Raw genomic sequence first — 17,331 nt, forward strand, 5'->3', positions numbered from 1 at the left:
AAATACTGTCTCTAAATCATATATAGTTCAAGTATAGCATATTTCTTGCACTTCTGTGGGCAAACTAGCTGCCTCTAAAGTTTGAGTGCCACCATATTCTAACCTTTATGGTAAATATATTAAAACAGCCCAGGATGCATGTGACAAGTCTAGTCTAGTATAAGGCAAAATGACAATATGATACATCAATGTGTATGAAGGGTTATGGAACTCATAAAACAAAAGTAAAACTACCTACCCTGGGAGGCCTCCTGACTCCATGTGATTGGCCAGCGTGACATCATGCGACCACACGTCAAACTGCCATTTACGAAGGCCAATGACACCACAGAGCACGTTGCCCGAGTGCACGCCCACTCTCATGTTGATATCCACTCCTGTGGCCTCCCGTACCTGCCTTTAGGAGTTTAAAAGCAATACTAAAGCACATTGTTGTTGAAGGTCATTTATATATTCAGAAAAGTGTGAGGACGACATCACACAGTTAAGTGTATGCTTCTACTTTCTACTTCTTGTCATGCGTCTCTCTGAAGCCCTCTTGTAGATCTCTGTGTCAATAGTCATATCCTCAACATGTTTAAATAACATCCTCCTCCAGAATTAGAGTCATAAATCGCTCAGACTTCTTTCCGACTGTGGCAATACACTCTCTTCAGCTGTGAAGGGAGTTTTATGGTAATTGCAAAAAAAAAAAAAAAAAAAACACAGCAAAATTCGAAAATATAGCCTTCGTCCTGCAGCTCTCCCCACTCTGTCCTAAGCCCCTCCCACCGGATAAGCATGGGCATCATATAGTAACCTGTCAGAGTACCAGTCACTCATTACATCACCCCGATTGTGATTGTGATCCTGATGCCATTATAGAGCAGCTATTCTAAGCGTGCCTTGCACACTTTTATGAGATGAATTGAGAGACCCTTTATGTTTCAATCAGGTTTAAGGGTGATGGCTGGCACAAACTCACTTAATGGCTTCACACATGTCCAGGCCCATTTTGACGCAGTTCTTGGCATGTTTAGGTAGAGAGACTGGCAGCCCTGACACACAGTAGTAGCAGTCTCCAAGGATCTTGATTCTCATGCATTCGTTTTCCTACAAGGAACAAGAATTAGGGGAGAAGAAAAAAACAAAAAAATACAGTTTTATGCAACCATTCCAGAACAAAACAAAAACAAAACAAGTTCTCAGCTGCATAAAAAGTGGGTAAGCAGAGGGACAGGATATAAGTGTACACATGCAACACATGAGTCAATCAATACCACCGCAGTGTTGTACCACTGAGGTTTAAGTGCTTGGCTGTGGCTTGATAAGATGAGTGTTTCCTTGTTCAACTGCCCAACCCAGATTTTCCCAGCCAGAATGTGATTTAGAAGAAATCCTCCTGTCAGAAACCTCATGACGATTACTACCGCTACAATCTCTTAAAGAGGCAAGCTGCAAGTTAAGCTTATAATCAGTGTACTTCATAATAATGACAATGAAAGTCTAATAATGACTCACCTTTGCAATTTGGTCAAATTTTCCAAACAGCTCATTGAGCATAATGACAAGCTCTTTGGGAGAACAGTCACTGGCCAATCGGGTGAAGCCTACGATGTCAGCATATAAAATACTGAAAGATAGAAATAAAACAATGACCGTTTAACACACAAAAACGTACAGAAACTGAAAAAAAAGTAGACTTTTAATGCTGAACTGTATATAAAAATAAGTTACCCTTCTCATGTTGCAGGTTTGTTAATAGTGATTAATGTTTTTTACGATAATTAATGATTGCTGATGTATATTATTCCTTTTTATCTACATTGAAAATGAGACAAAAGCAAAGTGTTCCATGTAGCCTTTGATTTAAAAAAAAAAAAAAAAAAAACAGCCACAAAAACTTCTACAAAACAAACAGCATTCCACATGTTGTAGAATACACAACAAAGTAGACACCTGTAGCCCGTGCCAGTACTGTTTTTGTAAGGCTCATGTGATGTGACTAGTGGTAATATACACAAAATTAATTTTATTTGCATTAAAATTGTTTTGAGATGTTTATGTTAAGCTGCAATAATTAATCCAAAATAGTCTGATTAAAATACTTTTTTTGTTACTGATTATCCGACCCAATCCTAAATAAGATTATTAGAATTAATAATAAATCAATTTTACTAACTGAAGGATTGTTACATTTCCACACATTAAAAATAACTATTTGCTACAAATTTAGAATCTAGAAAAGGGACAAGAGTGACAGCAGCATCCTTCAATGAAGAACAGAACAGCAGCAGGCATAGCTGACTGAAAAGAGACCTCACAGTAAACAAAAGGGGGCTTTTAGGTTTGCGTTTTACTGCTGCACTTTAACACAATGGATAACTGGTGAGCAATAACCATGGCATTTTTTTCTATTATGCCGTGTGATTTACATGTCCAGGCGTATAACAATAACTACACTGTCGCTCATGAAGTTGGAATAAAATATTTTCTTACCTCTTTCCATAAAAATATTGTGACAATGTATTCTATTCTTGACTGATAAAGTGCATATCTTTTCAAAACTGTATTAATAAATCTCTTCCAAAGTGATTACTGATGCATTTAAATAGGAATAAAGAGGAGGATGGTGTCTGAAAACAAAATTATTCCAACTTTATGGGCAACAGTGTAATATCAGGAGATCCTCCCTGGCTCTTTCAAGTCAATAAACTTTACTGTTAGCAGTGAAGCATACTCCAAGCTTACACCATTGTGTCCTCCACATTTGGACCTGATTTTATCTGCACAGCCTTGTCGGCCCATTATGACCCATTATGACCATTATGGGATGTAGGATGTCACGCAAAAAAGCTCCTGACCACTCTCCCATTAACCTCAAGTAGACCTGATCAGTGACTGATTAAAAATCCTGTCTGGTTCAATGCTGAATCATAGCTTAGACATCATTAAAGTTGCCAGTCAGTAGACCACAGAGGGAAACTGATATCTCATTTCACCTCTAAAAGACACACCAGTGGGAAGTTTGGCAAAAGCCCAACCAACACAGAGCACGTGACCTCGCTGCCTCGCTGTCTTAGCATGTCTACCCACAATGGGAAATGAAATTCTAACCATTGCAATGTAACTTCATCTCACTGGGCTACAGGTCATTCCAGCAGGTGTGATTAATGCTGAGCATGTAAGTTATAGCGTGAGGGGATATATTTAATTTGACTTTGAGATAGGGTTCCCTTTGTTAGAAACAATGTCTGTACATATTCAACTCGTACACAAACCACCAGATACATATAGTGATCTGTGTGTGTGATACAAGTATTCAAATGTAGGCTGTTGCATGAATTTTACTTCAAATGACCGCATCTAGATGTGGCTCATTCCTGGCACTGGCTGGTTAAAAGTTGCAGCCAAGTCAGAGTACAACTGGCCATCTGCTGACCAGCAGAGGGACACGGACCCGGCACCTGTTCCACTGCCTGACTGAAAACGGCCAGGTGCTTTGTGAGACAGACAACACATTTAATGACTGGTCTGACTGGGTAATTATAGGGATAGGTCAGGGTTGCAGCCTATCATTCAACACCTTCTTACTAAATTAACATGGCAGCAAACATGACTGATGCCTATACAAAGAGACCAAAAGTTTATTGTCTAAATCTTCTGAAAGACAAAATTACCAAGGTGGATATGGACAGCAGAACAAGTTTTTGTATGTTTTTCTATCTGTGCTGCCATTTCAGTTTAAATTTATGCCAGTATTCCATGAGACGTTTTTTTTGTAAAAACATTGTGAACTCTACTTGTAGCATGGAGAAAATGACTTTTACATTACAGCTCCAAAAGGATAAAGGAGAGGACTACTGAAAAAATGGGATTTCCACAATCAAAAGACTTAAAATTAATTTCTATACGTCAGAATGCATCTGTATACACTGTGTGCTATACCCATGTCTATTTTACTCTCATTTCTACTCTTACACTAGGATTATACTGTAATGTCCTTGCCCTCATCTGTTCTGTTTTTGCATTAAAAAAGTATTTTTAAAAAATGCCAGTATTAATTTTAATCAAAGCAATTATAAGTGTTAAATTCCTCTTTAGAATATTTAAAAAGAAAAAAAAGAAGAAGCAACAGTGTATTCAGTTTCCTCATAAAGACAGTATAATGCAATTCTCTTCTTGCAATAAGGCAGAGGCTGTTTCTTGCCCACATTTATCAAAAAAAAAAAAAAAAAAGAGCTGATGAGCCTTCCGCCAAAGTTCAGTTTAAGCTGGCCCAATATCTGTCAGCACTTGTTAAATGAATGAAACCCTCGTAAAACAAAGACCCGTAACTGGGTCACTGCTCTGGAAACAAACAGACATACTAATCTCCATCGTTACAACATGCGGTCAGGGAAATCTGCTCTGTGTGTGCGCTTTTTTTTGCTTTTGCACCTCATCTATTTTTGATGAAGTGATGTACAAAGTTTCCCTGAGAAAGACTAGGGATTTATAAAATTGCGAATACAGACAAAGCAGACAGACAGAGAAATTAAATCAGTCTGATTAAAGAACTTTGTTTTGAGTGTTGGAATATCAATGTAGAGGAAGTTTAAAAAATTTCTTGTTTAACAGCAAGACTATTTTTTCTCCTTTTTTAAGCTGTTGTCATGGTTGAAGATACAGGTTTTTTTGTCTTTTCTTTTCTGGCATAGTGGTTACGAGTCATAGCCTGTCTTTAGTTATACTCTGTCTACTGATCAATAAGTCAGGCTTTTTGACCATCTCCTAAATGCATGCTTTGACCAGTAAAATAATGCTTCCATGATGAGGCGATTCTTTGTACAAAGTGCTATTTATTGATCAATATATAAAAAGATCTATGGCTTTCCATTTATTTTAAGGAGGTTTGTGGTTGTACCTGACGTTCTCATGCCTCTTGACATAAAGACTATGGAAGTTGTTATCTTTGACCAGTCGCTGTTGTTCCTCTTTGTCTTTACAGTCCTGCAAGCGCTCCATAATTGCAAGCTTCATTTTCATGGAGATGTAGACTGGCAGCACAGACTGCAGTAGGTTCTCCTGGAAACACACACACACAATTAGTTACACAACTGCAATTTAGGTGAGCCAGGCTTATTTAACTGTCACACTCAATGTACAGTAGCCTACCTGGGAACAGAGACAACACAGACACACAGACACACAGACACACACACACACACACACACACACACAACCCTGATCAAACGCACACAAGCTCACACTACCAGATGAACTTTTGTCTCATCAAGCAGGTGTCAGCACCGTCAACAGTCTCTATTGTAGGTATACCACAGTACTAGAAACAATCTGTACCTGTGGTGACACTATTGGTGCTTCAGTGCTGTCCCCACACCTTTAAGCTTTTAAGTGGTATTTAGAGCAGAAGTGGTTTATAAAAGGAATCAGCTCATTCATACAGGTTTCACCATGCCCGTGGATCTTTTAAGGAGTTTTTCCCTAGCCGATGTGAGGGTCTAAGGACAGAGGGTGTCGTACCATGTACAGTCTGTGAAGCCCTTTGAGGCAAATCTGTGATTTGTGATTTTGGGCTATATAAATAAAATTGATTTGATTTGATTTGACCATGCTGCCATGATAGCTTCACCTGATAGTTGTCCCGAATATGGTGGAACACCAAATGCTGTCATGTCTGAATTAATAATATCATCTGGAGGTGCACACAGCTCTAGGATCTAAGAACATCTGAATGGCATCCAGTACATTGGTATTATGTGTTTATGTGTCCAAAATAAAAGTTTTTTTTGCTGTGACTTCATTGTAATAGACAAATCAAAAGTATGCAGGAAAAGCTACATCATAATGCGGATGTGTAAAAAGTCTGAAATCATGCTTTATGTGCTCTGTCTGCACGCAAACAATGATTGTTTTCTGGGTAGAGTTATGCAGGAGCATCTCAATGCATGGCAGAGATCTGCAGTCTGCCGAGTGCACTTTTGTAGCTCAGTAGAAAGTAACAATAGTCAGAGGCTTAAGAAGTGTTCAGAGTTCAATGGCTTGATTAAGACAGGAATCTGAAGAGGCAACTTCTTAAGAAATGATTAATCCCTCTTCAATCCACCAGAGGGGCTTCAGGTTAGATCATCTGACTTCACTTACTGAGTCAAGTTGATGTTCGTTATATTCATCTACAAAAACGCTTTAGCATAATACAGTCACTGCAGATTGCATAAGAATAAACAGGTGTATGTAAATAGAGGGACGGGTATGACACCAAAGCAAAGTGCTTGCTGTATGTGTGTGTGTGTGTGTGTGTGTGTGTGTGTGTGTGTGTGTTTCTTACAGACATACAACCCTATGAGTCATAAATATGTACTTAAGTCAGTAAATACTGGAATTTGTATTTTTCTTTCCTTCATATCTTGTTTATATATTTTGCTCAAGGTAGTTCAGGTGGAGGTGGGATGTGTTTGTGTGTGTGTGTGTGTGTGTGTGTGTGTGTGTGTGTGTGTGTGTGTGTGTCTGAGTAGTTACGTTCAATTCATTACAGTTATTTTCCAAAGGGTTTTCAAACTGTGCTTCAGCAGAGCCACCTAGGGACATTCAAATACTTGTTTTGAGCCATTCCAGTGGTTATGTGGCAGGTCACTGTCCTGCCCTTTAATATACTAGAAATAACTCCTGCAGAATGTCCTACATGTTGCTCAAAAGCTGACATGGTAACTCCACACTTTAGGCACGTTAGGAAAACAGTGCCTTTATGGTTTGCTCCAGCTTTCTTCCCACGTCCAAGGATCAGAATGTAAAGCATCATCCAATTAAATGTAAATATTGCTGAAATGTGGTTCGGCCATTGGTTTTTTAACATTGCAATGGAAACGAAAATATGTATGATGGACTTTTTTTTTATTTATCATTTAGACAATATATATTGTCATGTGGCCAAGATACACCCCCCACCTCATTGACATGATGCTACCACTACCACACTTTGTCTTTTTACTGGCGCCCAGTTTTGGTTTGACACAGTGCTTAGCATTACATCAAGAGTTCTATGGGGCTTTTGTCCCATCTTTATTTAAGAGCATGATCTTTTAATTTATGCTTTCCTTGAAAACCCTGCCCTCACACTAAAATTGACCCGCTTCAGTTAGATTTGCTCTGTTTCCAACTCTGTGGTTACACTCAGATATATTGTCTCTTTAACAGATTTCCTGCACTTCAGCATCAGCACTTTTCCTTGCACTTATGTTGCAAGGATGTATGTATATAGCAAATCAAAATGAGCCAGTGCTAACCCCAGCACCAAGTGTCACAGGAGGCTGTCAGTGCTGGGTCAGCAACAAAAAGTTTGCTGATCAGGTGGGAAGTTGAGGCGGTCCCGGCACTGGGGTTTGCACTGGATAAATTCAAGTTACTACAGTAGCTAACTTAAGCCTGTAACTGCACAAAAAAAAAGTGATGCTCAAAGAAGTAAGGCGGCTTTCAAGGAGGATTTCAGGGATAGCATTACAAAATCTGAATGTGAAATCAATGAGTCATGCTCACTGAAAGACCACGCATAAAATAAGAAAAAAGCCCCATAAAAGTTCAGAACCCTTTTCATTAGACCACGAGATCTTTCGCTCTAACATGTCAGAATCTCTTTGCAAAAGCCAAGTCTGCTGTCACAAGGCTTTTATTTCCCTGGAGTGTTTTTGGACACTCTCCAGGTTGTACAGGCATCTCAAGGACTCAAAATAATTAAATTGCACCTTAACTTAATTTGGGGTGTTATTGCAAAGAGATGAAAGTGTTTTGACTCAAAGCATTCCAGCTTTTCACATTCAATTACTTTATACAGTGAATTTAAACAAACATAAAATTTGACTTTTCAAATTAGTGTGTGTAAACCAAAAGCAAAATAATCAAAAGTTAATAATTTTCTAAATCAGGCTGTGACGACAAACAATGTGGGAGAGGTCAAGGCGGTTACATACTCATGTAAGGCAATGAATTTTGTGTGTATCAGGGTTTAAAGCAAGAAAAGATTTATGAGGATTAAAAGTTGTCCAGGAGGAAATAGGTACAATGTATTGAATTAAGTGTTATATGAAGTTAAAATCCTGCGTGCCTGATTTGAATGAGAACTTTAAGCCCTGGTTTAAGTGTGGTTTTGTCTGTCTATAAGAATGTGTTTGTGTATGGGGTGAACTTACTCCAATCAGCTGCAACCTGAACAGCTCCCATTCACTCTTACTGGCCTCTTACTGGGTTCAAATGACCTTTTTGAGTTTCCCACTGAGCCTGAAGAGTTAAAACTCATCTCACATAAAGTGGCCTTTGTATAAATGATGGTGAGCAGCTGTAGAATGTGTCACTTGATAAAGTGAATGACATCCATTAGTCTTTTATTTATAAATGAATACAATTACTTCAATTACTTATACATATAACATACCTTAAATATGTTGTAAATATTTGTCTGTATTGTGTTGTAAATAATTGTCTGTAAATATATAATGTTTCAAAGGGGAGTGTAAAGTTTAAAGTCATTCCTGCCAGGAAACATTTCAGGAGGGCAGCACACCGGACTCTTCTACTGAAATGAATGTGGGAACACAATGCAAGTTCCTCATTGCTTCATCATTTAGAAGGGTTTTGGATCTTCCCCCGCCATGCTATTTTGTCCCTGTTCTCTTTGGCTGACTTTGTGCACTAGGTTCCCTTTTTTCAGCCCCAATTCAAATACAACAGGAGGTTTAAATGTTAACGATAATACCATTCCTTTCTGTCCTGCTAGGCAACACAACAGCTTCCCTGTCAGCACGTTTTATGTCCTGCACTAAGCAACAGTCATAACAAATGACAAAAGGGGGGAAAATTTGTTTAAAAATGCCTCTGCAGTCAAAGCAAGTCAGCACAGATGTATCTAATTTAAAAGGCATCACAGGGAAATCTAATTTGAGAAGGATTTGTTCAACGCAATGAAAACATCCATGAGAGAGTCAACATGAGGCCAGCCAAAGGCAAAGCTTAAAGATGAAATAAAATTATAGTAGTATGGCAATAACAATTACTGACAAGCTATTTTCATCATTTGTCTGTAATGTTTGTTTCCATTCACTGAGGGTACTAAAATACAGATGATGCAGAAAAATATCAAAATGCTCACTGAAACTGGCTTAGAATATACAGCACACTTTTCATCATTAATGAAATGGTGGCATGCTAATTCTATTTTTTTAAATAAAGAAAAACTGCATAGGCTGTTCTTTCTTCAAGAGTATATATTAGACCATTACTCAATAAGAGTGTGTATGGATGATGTAGGGGTCTTATTCACACAGGTGTGTGATGAGAGATGCCCACCTAGTAATCCTAAAGATATACAGACTGTTATGCACTTCACTGTTTACGTTTTGCCAAATTTGTATTACTTATATTGAAAGTAGACTGATTTTTATGCTTAGTGTAAATGTCCCTTTTGTTTTTCAGTGCATGTGTTGGTCTTTTTTGCTATGCCTTTTTCAATGAGGATCTATGTAGAATGTTGCATCAAATGTACTCCAATGTATAAAATAATTGTACATTGTGATGACGTACTGTAGGTTTCATATTAAATTGCTATTTCTTCAGATAGAATGTAGCTATTTTTTATGCAACAGGTTATGAACTAGTCTTTGATAGCCAGTTTGTCAGACTTACCTGTTGTCTCTTTTCTATCTCCAGCTTCATCCGCATGCTGAGGCACCTTAAGGTGTCTTGAAAGGTTTGCCTCAGGGTTTTCTCCATCAAGACCTTATGGAAGGCTCCAACCACACTGCCACACAGAAACACCACTGCATTGGAGAGCAGCTACAGAGACAGACACAGTAGCAGATGTTAGAGCTCAAATTGAAACATGTGCATCCGAACCTCCAGTGTGCCCCCGATGTATCTGGCCCTGGCCAAACACTATATCATGTCCATAGACAATGTGGATGTAGTCTCCTGGACTGAAAAACAAATCCAAGGTGGAGGTTTCTCAAACCTGCATTTTTTTCTTATGGCCAGCAGGGGGGCAACTCCACTGGTTGCAAAAAGAAGTCTGATTGTATAGAAGTCTATGAAAAACATTTTCCTCCTTAGAGTATGGTCTCAGTTGCTAGTTTCGTCTGTTTCATGTATTACAATTTTCAGTTCATGAAAATCAATTTAAACATTTTTATTTTTAACAGGCTGTTTTTTACTAGTCAAAATAAACATAAAAATCAGTATTTTCAGGTAATTTTTGTTTAGGGCCAGGTAGGTGAAAAATAATGAGAGGAGGAAAAAATGATTCATTATGCACTTTGAGAAAAAAAGTTGAAATGATGAGAATATAGTCAAAATGTTGAGAAAAAATTTGAAACATCAAGCAAAAAAGTGGAAATGTCAAGAATAAAGTCAACTTTTTGAAGTCGGTAAACTAGACTGCAAGCTAAAACCTGATTTTCCTCACTTTGCCTAAAAAATTCCCATAAATGACACAAAAGCTGATTTTCTTAAAACGATAGTTGTGGTAGCCTACTTTTTATGTGAAGGGAGGTTTTAGTACAACTACACCCTTAAATATTGTGGTTATTGCTCATTTTATGACTATGAACTGTTCAGATGAAGAAAACAATGTTCCTTTGATAACTTGACACAGGAACAAGAAATCTGTGAATATCTTTCCAACTTTACCGAAGACAAATAGTTGACATTATTTTCGAACTGCATAATGAAAAAAACAAGTCCTCCTCTCATTATTTTTTTCTCTTACCTGGCCCCAATCGTCTCCTGTATTTTGGTTACATCTTATGACAAAGACTATTTACACAAAAAATAAATAAACTGCAGCTTCATTAGGGAGGTAACATTGGCCTTAAATAATTCATACAGGCTTGAAGTCTGCAGACTGACGCATCAGCTGTGACGGAAATTTGGTGTTTCCTGCATGGTGGGACATGAAGTAGGCAGCGACCTACTGGATAATCAAGACGCAAGGCATTGTGGGAATTCACTCTGTGAACTTAACTCTGATAACACCATGAGAGAGGGGAACATGTAGACCAGTGGTCTCTGTCCTGATGTGATATATAGGGCAGGAAGATAGGACCACATTGAGGCTTGCTGAAGAATCAATGTTGGGAAATACAACAGACATAAATCGAGCGGTGTATGGGACTTTGTTGTACTGTAAAAGAGCCATTTGGGATTGTGCGGTGTATGGAATACGAATGTGCTGAACAGAGTATTGAGTGCTTTGTGTTTGGCCAGCTCACCCATTAACTTAGTGCAGTTGTCAAAATTGCCACGACACAGCATTACAGAAACATTTCAGCCTCATAATTTTTTTATTCAAGTGGTTTTACCTGGTTGGCAAGGTAAGGAGTGTGCTTATTGTCGTAAATGGTGAGGCGGATCGTGAGGACCATGATGTGGGACAGTGACGAGATGACACTCAGCACCACAGCATACCACAACTGGAATGGCAGCATGGTGTACACGGTAAAGATGATGAAGAGAAAGAAAGGCACCTGGAAACAAAGGTTATTTCAAGAAGTCAATTCTAGTGTCAAGATTAAATCAAATCCAAATACTAAAGATGGGAAATATTTAAAATCATAGGAAAAAGTTCTGTTCACATCTATGTTGAAGGTATTTGTTTCGCAAGATGTCCATGCCTAGAAGTTTGCGGGGGAGGATCATATTATAACAGGCACTTACACAAAAAATATAACCTTAATCTGAACCCGGCTAGGAAGTGAGGTTACCTGGTCCCAAGGCAGAATGATCGGGCCGCTGAAGATGAAGGTGTAGCCCATGGTGAGGTGTGTGGCCCATACAATCAGGCCAAGAAGACGCCTCCATCGCTGTGAGAGCATCTCTGTGCACACCAGCACAAACACTGCCAGAAACACACACAGGCTGCCGCTCACCACGCTCACAAAGGCACAGTGTTCCCTTGCACTCTGCTCCAGCAGCAACAGGGAAGGAGGAAATCAAACACACATTTTATCATCAGTAAAGCATGCAATGGTATTTCATAGAGTACTGAATACATAATTCATATTACTATTACTGCTGTGTGTTAGCTTTCATAGAGAGTTGCCACTTTTATTAATATGTTTTTATGACAAGATTAGGCAATTTGTAGAGGGACAAACTGACCATGTAGTTGGGGCCTGAGGTGCAGGGACATTACAGGGACATCTCAAAAAATTAGAATATCGTGAAAAAGTTCAATATGTTATATAGATTCATTACAAAGAAAGTGAAATATTTCAACTCTGTATATCTTGTAATTTTGATGATTATGGCTTATAGATAATGAAAACACAAAACTCAGTGTCTCAGAAAATTAGAATATTACATAAGATCAACAAAAACAAGGATATTTTAAACACAAATGTCATGCTTCTGAAAAGTATGTTCATTTCTATACACTCAATAATTGGTTGGGCCTCCTTTTTCATGAATTACTGCATTAATATGGCATGGCATGGAGGTGATCAGCCTATGGCACCATGTTGCTTTTATTGCAGACTTCAGCTCATCTGCGTCTGGTGTCTTTCACCTTCCTCTTGACAATAGTCTATGGATTCTTTATGGAGGTTCAGGTTAGCAGAGTTTGCTGGCCAGTCAAGCACAGTAACACCATGGTCATAGAACCAGCTTTTGGTATCTTTTCCAGTTTGGGCAGGTGTCAAGTCCTGCTGTAAAACATTGAAACATTGAAACCAACGCTGACTGAAAAAGTTTAAAGGATGTTTTGTTTACAACACTACAAGGCGCACCATTAAACAAGACCATTGGGTTTAATCAAGGGGCGCCAATATGTGAAAGTGAAGCCAATGTGAAGGTGCCTTAAACCTGCATTCTCTTTTAATGGCCAGCAGGGGGCAACTCCACTGGTTGCAAAACTACGTTAGATTAGTCTATGAGGTTCACAATGAGTATTACTTGATTTAGTACCTGAGTAATTTTTTTTGTCTAATGAGTTTATGGTCTCACTCACTAGTTTCTACTGTTCTTCAATACAGCAAGATGTTAATTTTCTTTTCTTGCAATTCGCTACTTTGACATTTAAATAATTGACCCTTTCACTGTGTATTTAAAGATGCAAAAATCTTTGCAAACCTATTATTTGATTTATTTTCCTAAATGTCTTTTTGGGTGCAGTCCAGGGTGCAGTATCTTGCTTAATTGTGGATTGTACCATTTGTGGGTTTATTCATTCTTTAAAAATATTTTATCTGTTTTTACAAAGGAACTCTCATTTTGCTTGCCTAAAAGTGTGTGCTGTTCAGGCAAGTACATTTTGTTTTAAGCCTTTTTCTGTTGCATTCACTTCTGGCTCCAAAAAAACAAGATGGCAACAGGCAAAATGCGAAACTCGAGGCTTCAAAACGGCGTACCATAAAACAATGAGTGACATCACAGTGATGATGTCTGCTTCTTTTATGCAGTCTATGGCTTTTATATACGGACTTTACAATTACATTACGGACTTCACCATATTAGTTTAATGCAGGAATATTGTCTCTTTTTGTAGGGTAAGCCATCTTTTGGTCCTTCCCTCTGTATATACATTAGAATCTGCTGTCAAATTAATAAAATGCTTGCACTCTTACTTCTGGTTTGTAATCAGTAGTCTATTGCTTGTGTTTCCGACTGATTATAATGTACCCTGAAAGTAAACCTGAGGTTTTTATAAAACGATTCAGAGAGCCACTGATATTCAACCTGAGCACTAAGGCTTACAGTATTCTAGGAGTTTTTCCTTAAAATCTGTCTCTGTGTCATATCCTGTTTGCTCCTGGCCCCCAGCTTCCTGATTGAGTTACTGTACAGGGAGAAGCAGCAAGAGGGGAAAGCTAGTGTGTATTTGTGTGCATGTGTTGAAGCATGTTTGAATGTATGTTTGTGTTAAAATCTTTGTGTGTGTTCTGTGCATGTAAATGCATGCACGGAAGCATGTGTAAGTGGGAGAAAGAGTGGGTGTTGGAGAGCACGAAAGAAAACAAGGGGTTAAAATGAGCTCAGGAGTGAGACAGACACACAAAGTCAGTGTTAATAGATCTCTGCTCAGAGAAGGCCATCTCTGCATTGTATGTTGAGCTTTCTGGTTACCATGGCAGCATTGGAAAAGGCCATTTCAACTAAAGCACTTTCTACTCCCTATGTAGCTGCGAGTCTTGACAAAACCTTTTTGTAGACAGGAAAAGAACAAATATTCTATATGAAAAGGAGCTAAAACAATACAACACATACGGCCTCAATGTTGAGTGGATAGCAAACCAAGTACTAAAAAACTTTGGAACCAGATGTCCTGTTCTTTAGTATTTGCATACTTTTGATTTATAATTTCCATTTATTCAATCATTTTTTTTTATGATATAGCACTTACTTACTTACAGAAAGCTTTATCTATAAAGATAAACACTATTATTATTTAATAGCAATCATTTAATATTCATAGTGTAGAGTGTCCGGTTAGTCCATTGTTCCTTCATACATAATGTGCAAATAGTCCTTTCTGTGCCTGTATAATATATTCATGCAGCAAACTTCTTCCCCCAGCTATTTACATTGTTTTTCTGTTATTTAGCAGTCGGTTGATTGTATCGGCTAATGTTGGACCATCACAGACATAGTGGTATCTACAATTCTGACGCATATGTTTTCAAGTGTGCATGTAATGCAGTAAACGATGCTCAGGGTAATTTAGATTTTATCTTTATTTATTCTTTATTTAAATGGTCAGCAATTAAATGATACTGAACATACACTGATGTTGATTTAGATATTCACTGTATTTGTATTCATACTTTATTTTATTTGTGTTCATTTCTAGAATTGTTTTATTGGTCTTTACTACAGCCATTTGTTGTAGAAAATAGCATTCTGAGAATGTTTACATAATAATATTTGTGCAAAATCGGTGCACAATTAAGTGCAAAAAAGTTATATTTTCATTCCAACTCAAAAATTCTACCTTCTACCTACTTCTCCTCTTTATAATCAGTATCAGTCTCAAAAATCCCATATCAGTTGAAAAATAACGTATATTGTGTAACCTCTGCTTAACCGTGAAGAACGCCTTAAGTACCAGATTTTCACAATTTTAAGCAATTACAGATGACAAAAGAAAAGGGGCAAAGTTGCAGTGTGAAATGATAAAACAAGAACCATGTATGGAGGACACTGACGTCTTATAAAAAACATGTACACTCCTCAAACATCCTCTCACAGTGCTGAAGTTCATAAAGACCCACTGTATTTGGATACAATTTTAGGAACCCAAACAACAAGCTGCTCAGTTCCATTTCTCCATCCAATCAGGGCCTGAGACTGGTGCCAGAAGTGGCACTTTGAACACTGGCTCAGCCGGTTTCCTCTCAGCGTTGCTCTTCATCTCATGTCAATAGGAGAGGAGTTATATAAGTTGACACTGACTTTTTGACACTGGCATCCACCCCCTAACAGGCACCATGCCCCTCCTTTGCATTTAATAACAGCGTTATACAAGCTCCATCCAAGAATTGTCTCATAACTCTTATGTACCCCTGGCAACTGTGTGTGTGGGAAAACAGCTAAGAAGAACATGGAGAAGAGGAATAGAGTGAGTATGTCCAGGGATGGATGAGGGGAGGTGAGTAAAGTAGATTTTGCATGCGAGCGTGCAAAATAGTAAATCAATGAATGAGTATACATGTGTCAATACATGATGAATGGAGCCATTTCAAAAGGACTGTGTGAGGGTGGCTGTGGAAGTACAAGGATGAAAAAAAAAAGGGAGTGTGTCAGAGAGTCAGCAGCAACACAATAGAGGGAAGGTTAAGATGGTTTTTCCAACAGGGGAAAGTAATTTAGTCTCCGGTGACAGAAGCTGTCAGTTCACGATATGAACAGTTGGACTGACTGACTGCTCTGCTACCTGCCATAATGCCAAAATCAACAGCCTGCCGCCGATCAGCCAAAGTCAATGAATACCTGCCTTTTCCTGCCACAGTCAGAACAGTGATTACACTCTCTACACTGTGACAGCTGCATTGTCTTAAGCGCTATTGTATGTCTTTCTCCTCCTCCAGTTAATGTTCTTCTATTCAGTTGTCAAACATGGCTTATAAAGATTTTAGTTTTAAGTGCAGCAGGGTGGTGTGTTTAGCAGGGAATCAGTGCTTGTTGGAGTATTTTACCAGCTCAAGAGCATCTGTTCTGTAGCTCGCCCTGACCTAGCAAGACAACTTCCTGACACAGAAGCATCATCAGCATTATTAAACCTGTACCTGTCATGTTATTTAATAGACTAATTTCTAACCTGAGCCCTGTTTGAATCTAGGAAAACCAGCTGAAATATGCATCCTCTATTTTCATGCCTATTTCAGCGATGTCCTCCTTCACATTCAAACAGTTATACAATCACTCAGTCATTCACGCTTCTGGGCAGCTGCACTGGTAGTGAAGGGGAGTGAAGTGCTTTTTTTAAGTAGTTGTTGAGGGAGGGGAAAGAGATTTTCATTTGTCACATTTTCACAGCAAACCTAAACTGCGATCCAGTCACATCCTGCTTCTTTAAACATTAGGCTACCGCTGCTGTCCCTAATGTGCCACATTAGTGCCCATACACTGTTCAACTAAACCCTCCCTGCATTTTCAAAGCAATTAAAAAAAATACCACGGGGTAATAGATCTCTAAAAATTAATCTCAATGCATCTTGGTACGTCTTAATTTTTAACATCCATACATTTACATTACATCACATTCATACATTTGAATTAATGAAAATATTTTAAATACCTCTCAATATAATGCAACCCAGCGCAACAACATCACTTACTATGACCAATGCTAAAACATATAACTCAGTTAACACCTGTTTAGAGAGCCAGAGTGAAACAGGAGCTTATGGGTTCTGTTGCAACAGTAAGAACACCTCATTTATAATCCCATTGATATGTGTACCTACTCTAATAACTTAAAACACAACAGAGCCTTTCTCAACAGTATGTTGTTGTGTGGCCTGCTTCATTGGAAAAGTAAAGTAGATATTGTTGCCATTCAATATGAATGTTTTTAGCAGCCCTTTAACAAAAAGCTGCAGATGTCAAACGTCCCTGAATGAGTCATGAGGTCATGGTTAGTTCATGCTGATGTCTGTAATAACAGCAGTAACAGTAGAACAGATTAAAAGTTTGTAGACAAAAGAGATTATAACTAGAAAGTTGAGTTTTGTGGAGATGGAGGAAACCAAGTTACAACACGGAAGTACCAGCACTGCTGCTCTTATAGGTTTTGTCATGGGAGTTGTAGTTTTTTCTGTGATCACAAAGTAATCGTTAACTTTGTTAAAATCACCAAGGTTTAAGTTTCTT

The 17,331-nt window shown here is 38.3% G+C and overlaps 1 protein-coding gene across 3 annotated transcripts in view; it reads right to left on the reverse strand.

Moving 5' to 3' along the window:
• The window catches only part of adcy7 (adenylate cyclase 7), a 61,276-nt gene that overhangs the window by 15,360 nt on the left and 28,585 nt on the right, over positions 1 to 17,331 (reverse strand). For all 3 annotated transcript variants that reach the window (XM_059350586.1, XM_059350595.1, XM_059350578.1), the window contains exons 3-9: positions 11,727 to 11,924; positions 11,325 to 11,489; positions 9,655 to 9,804; positions 4,886 to 5,046; positions 1,501 to 1,612; positions 965 to 1,092; positions 239 to 397 (exon numbers count right to left, since the gene is read on the reverse strand). In XM_059350586.1, coding sequence (XP_059206569.1) covers positions 239 to 397; positions 965 to 1,092; positions 1,501 to 1,612; positions 4,886 to 5,046; positions 9,655 to 9,804; positions 11,325 to 11,489; positions 11,727 to 11,924 — 1,073 coding nt within the window. The remainder of the gene's footprint in view (positions 1 to 238; positions 398 to 964; positions 1,093 to 1,500; positions 1,613 to 4,885; positions 5,047 to 9,654; positions 9,805 to 11,324; positions 11,490 to 11,726; positions 11,925 to 17,331) is intronic.

Source organism: Centropristis striata, chromosome 2 (assembly GCF_030273125.1).
Source record: "Centropristis striata isolate RG_2023a ecotype Rhode Island chromosome 2, C.striata_1.0, whole genome shotgun sequence".
Lineage (NCBI taxonomy): Eukaryota > Metazoa > Chordata > Actinopteri > Perciformes > Serranidae > Centropristis > Centropristis striata.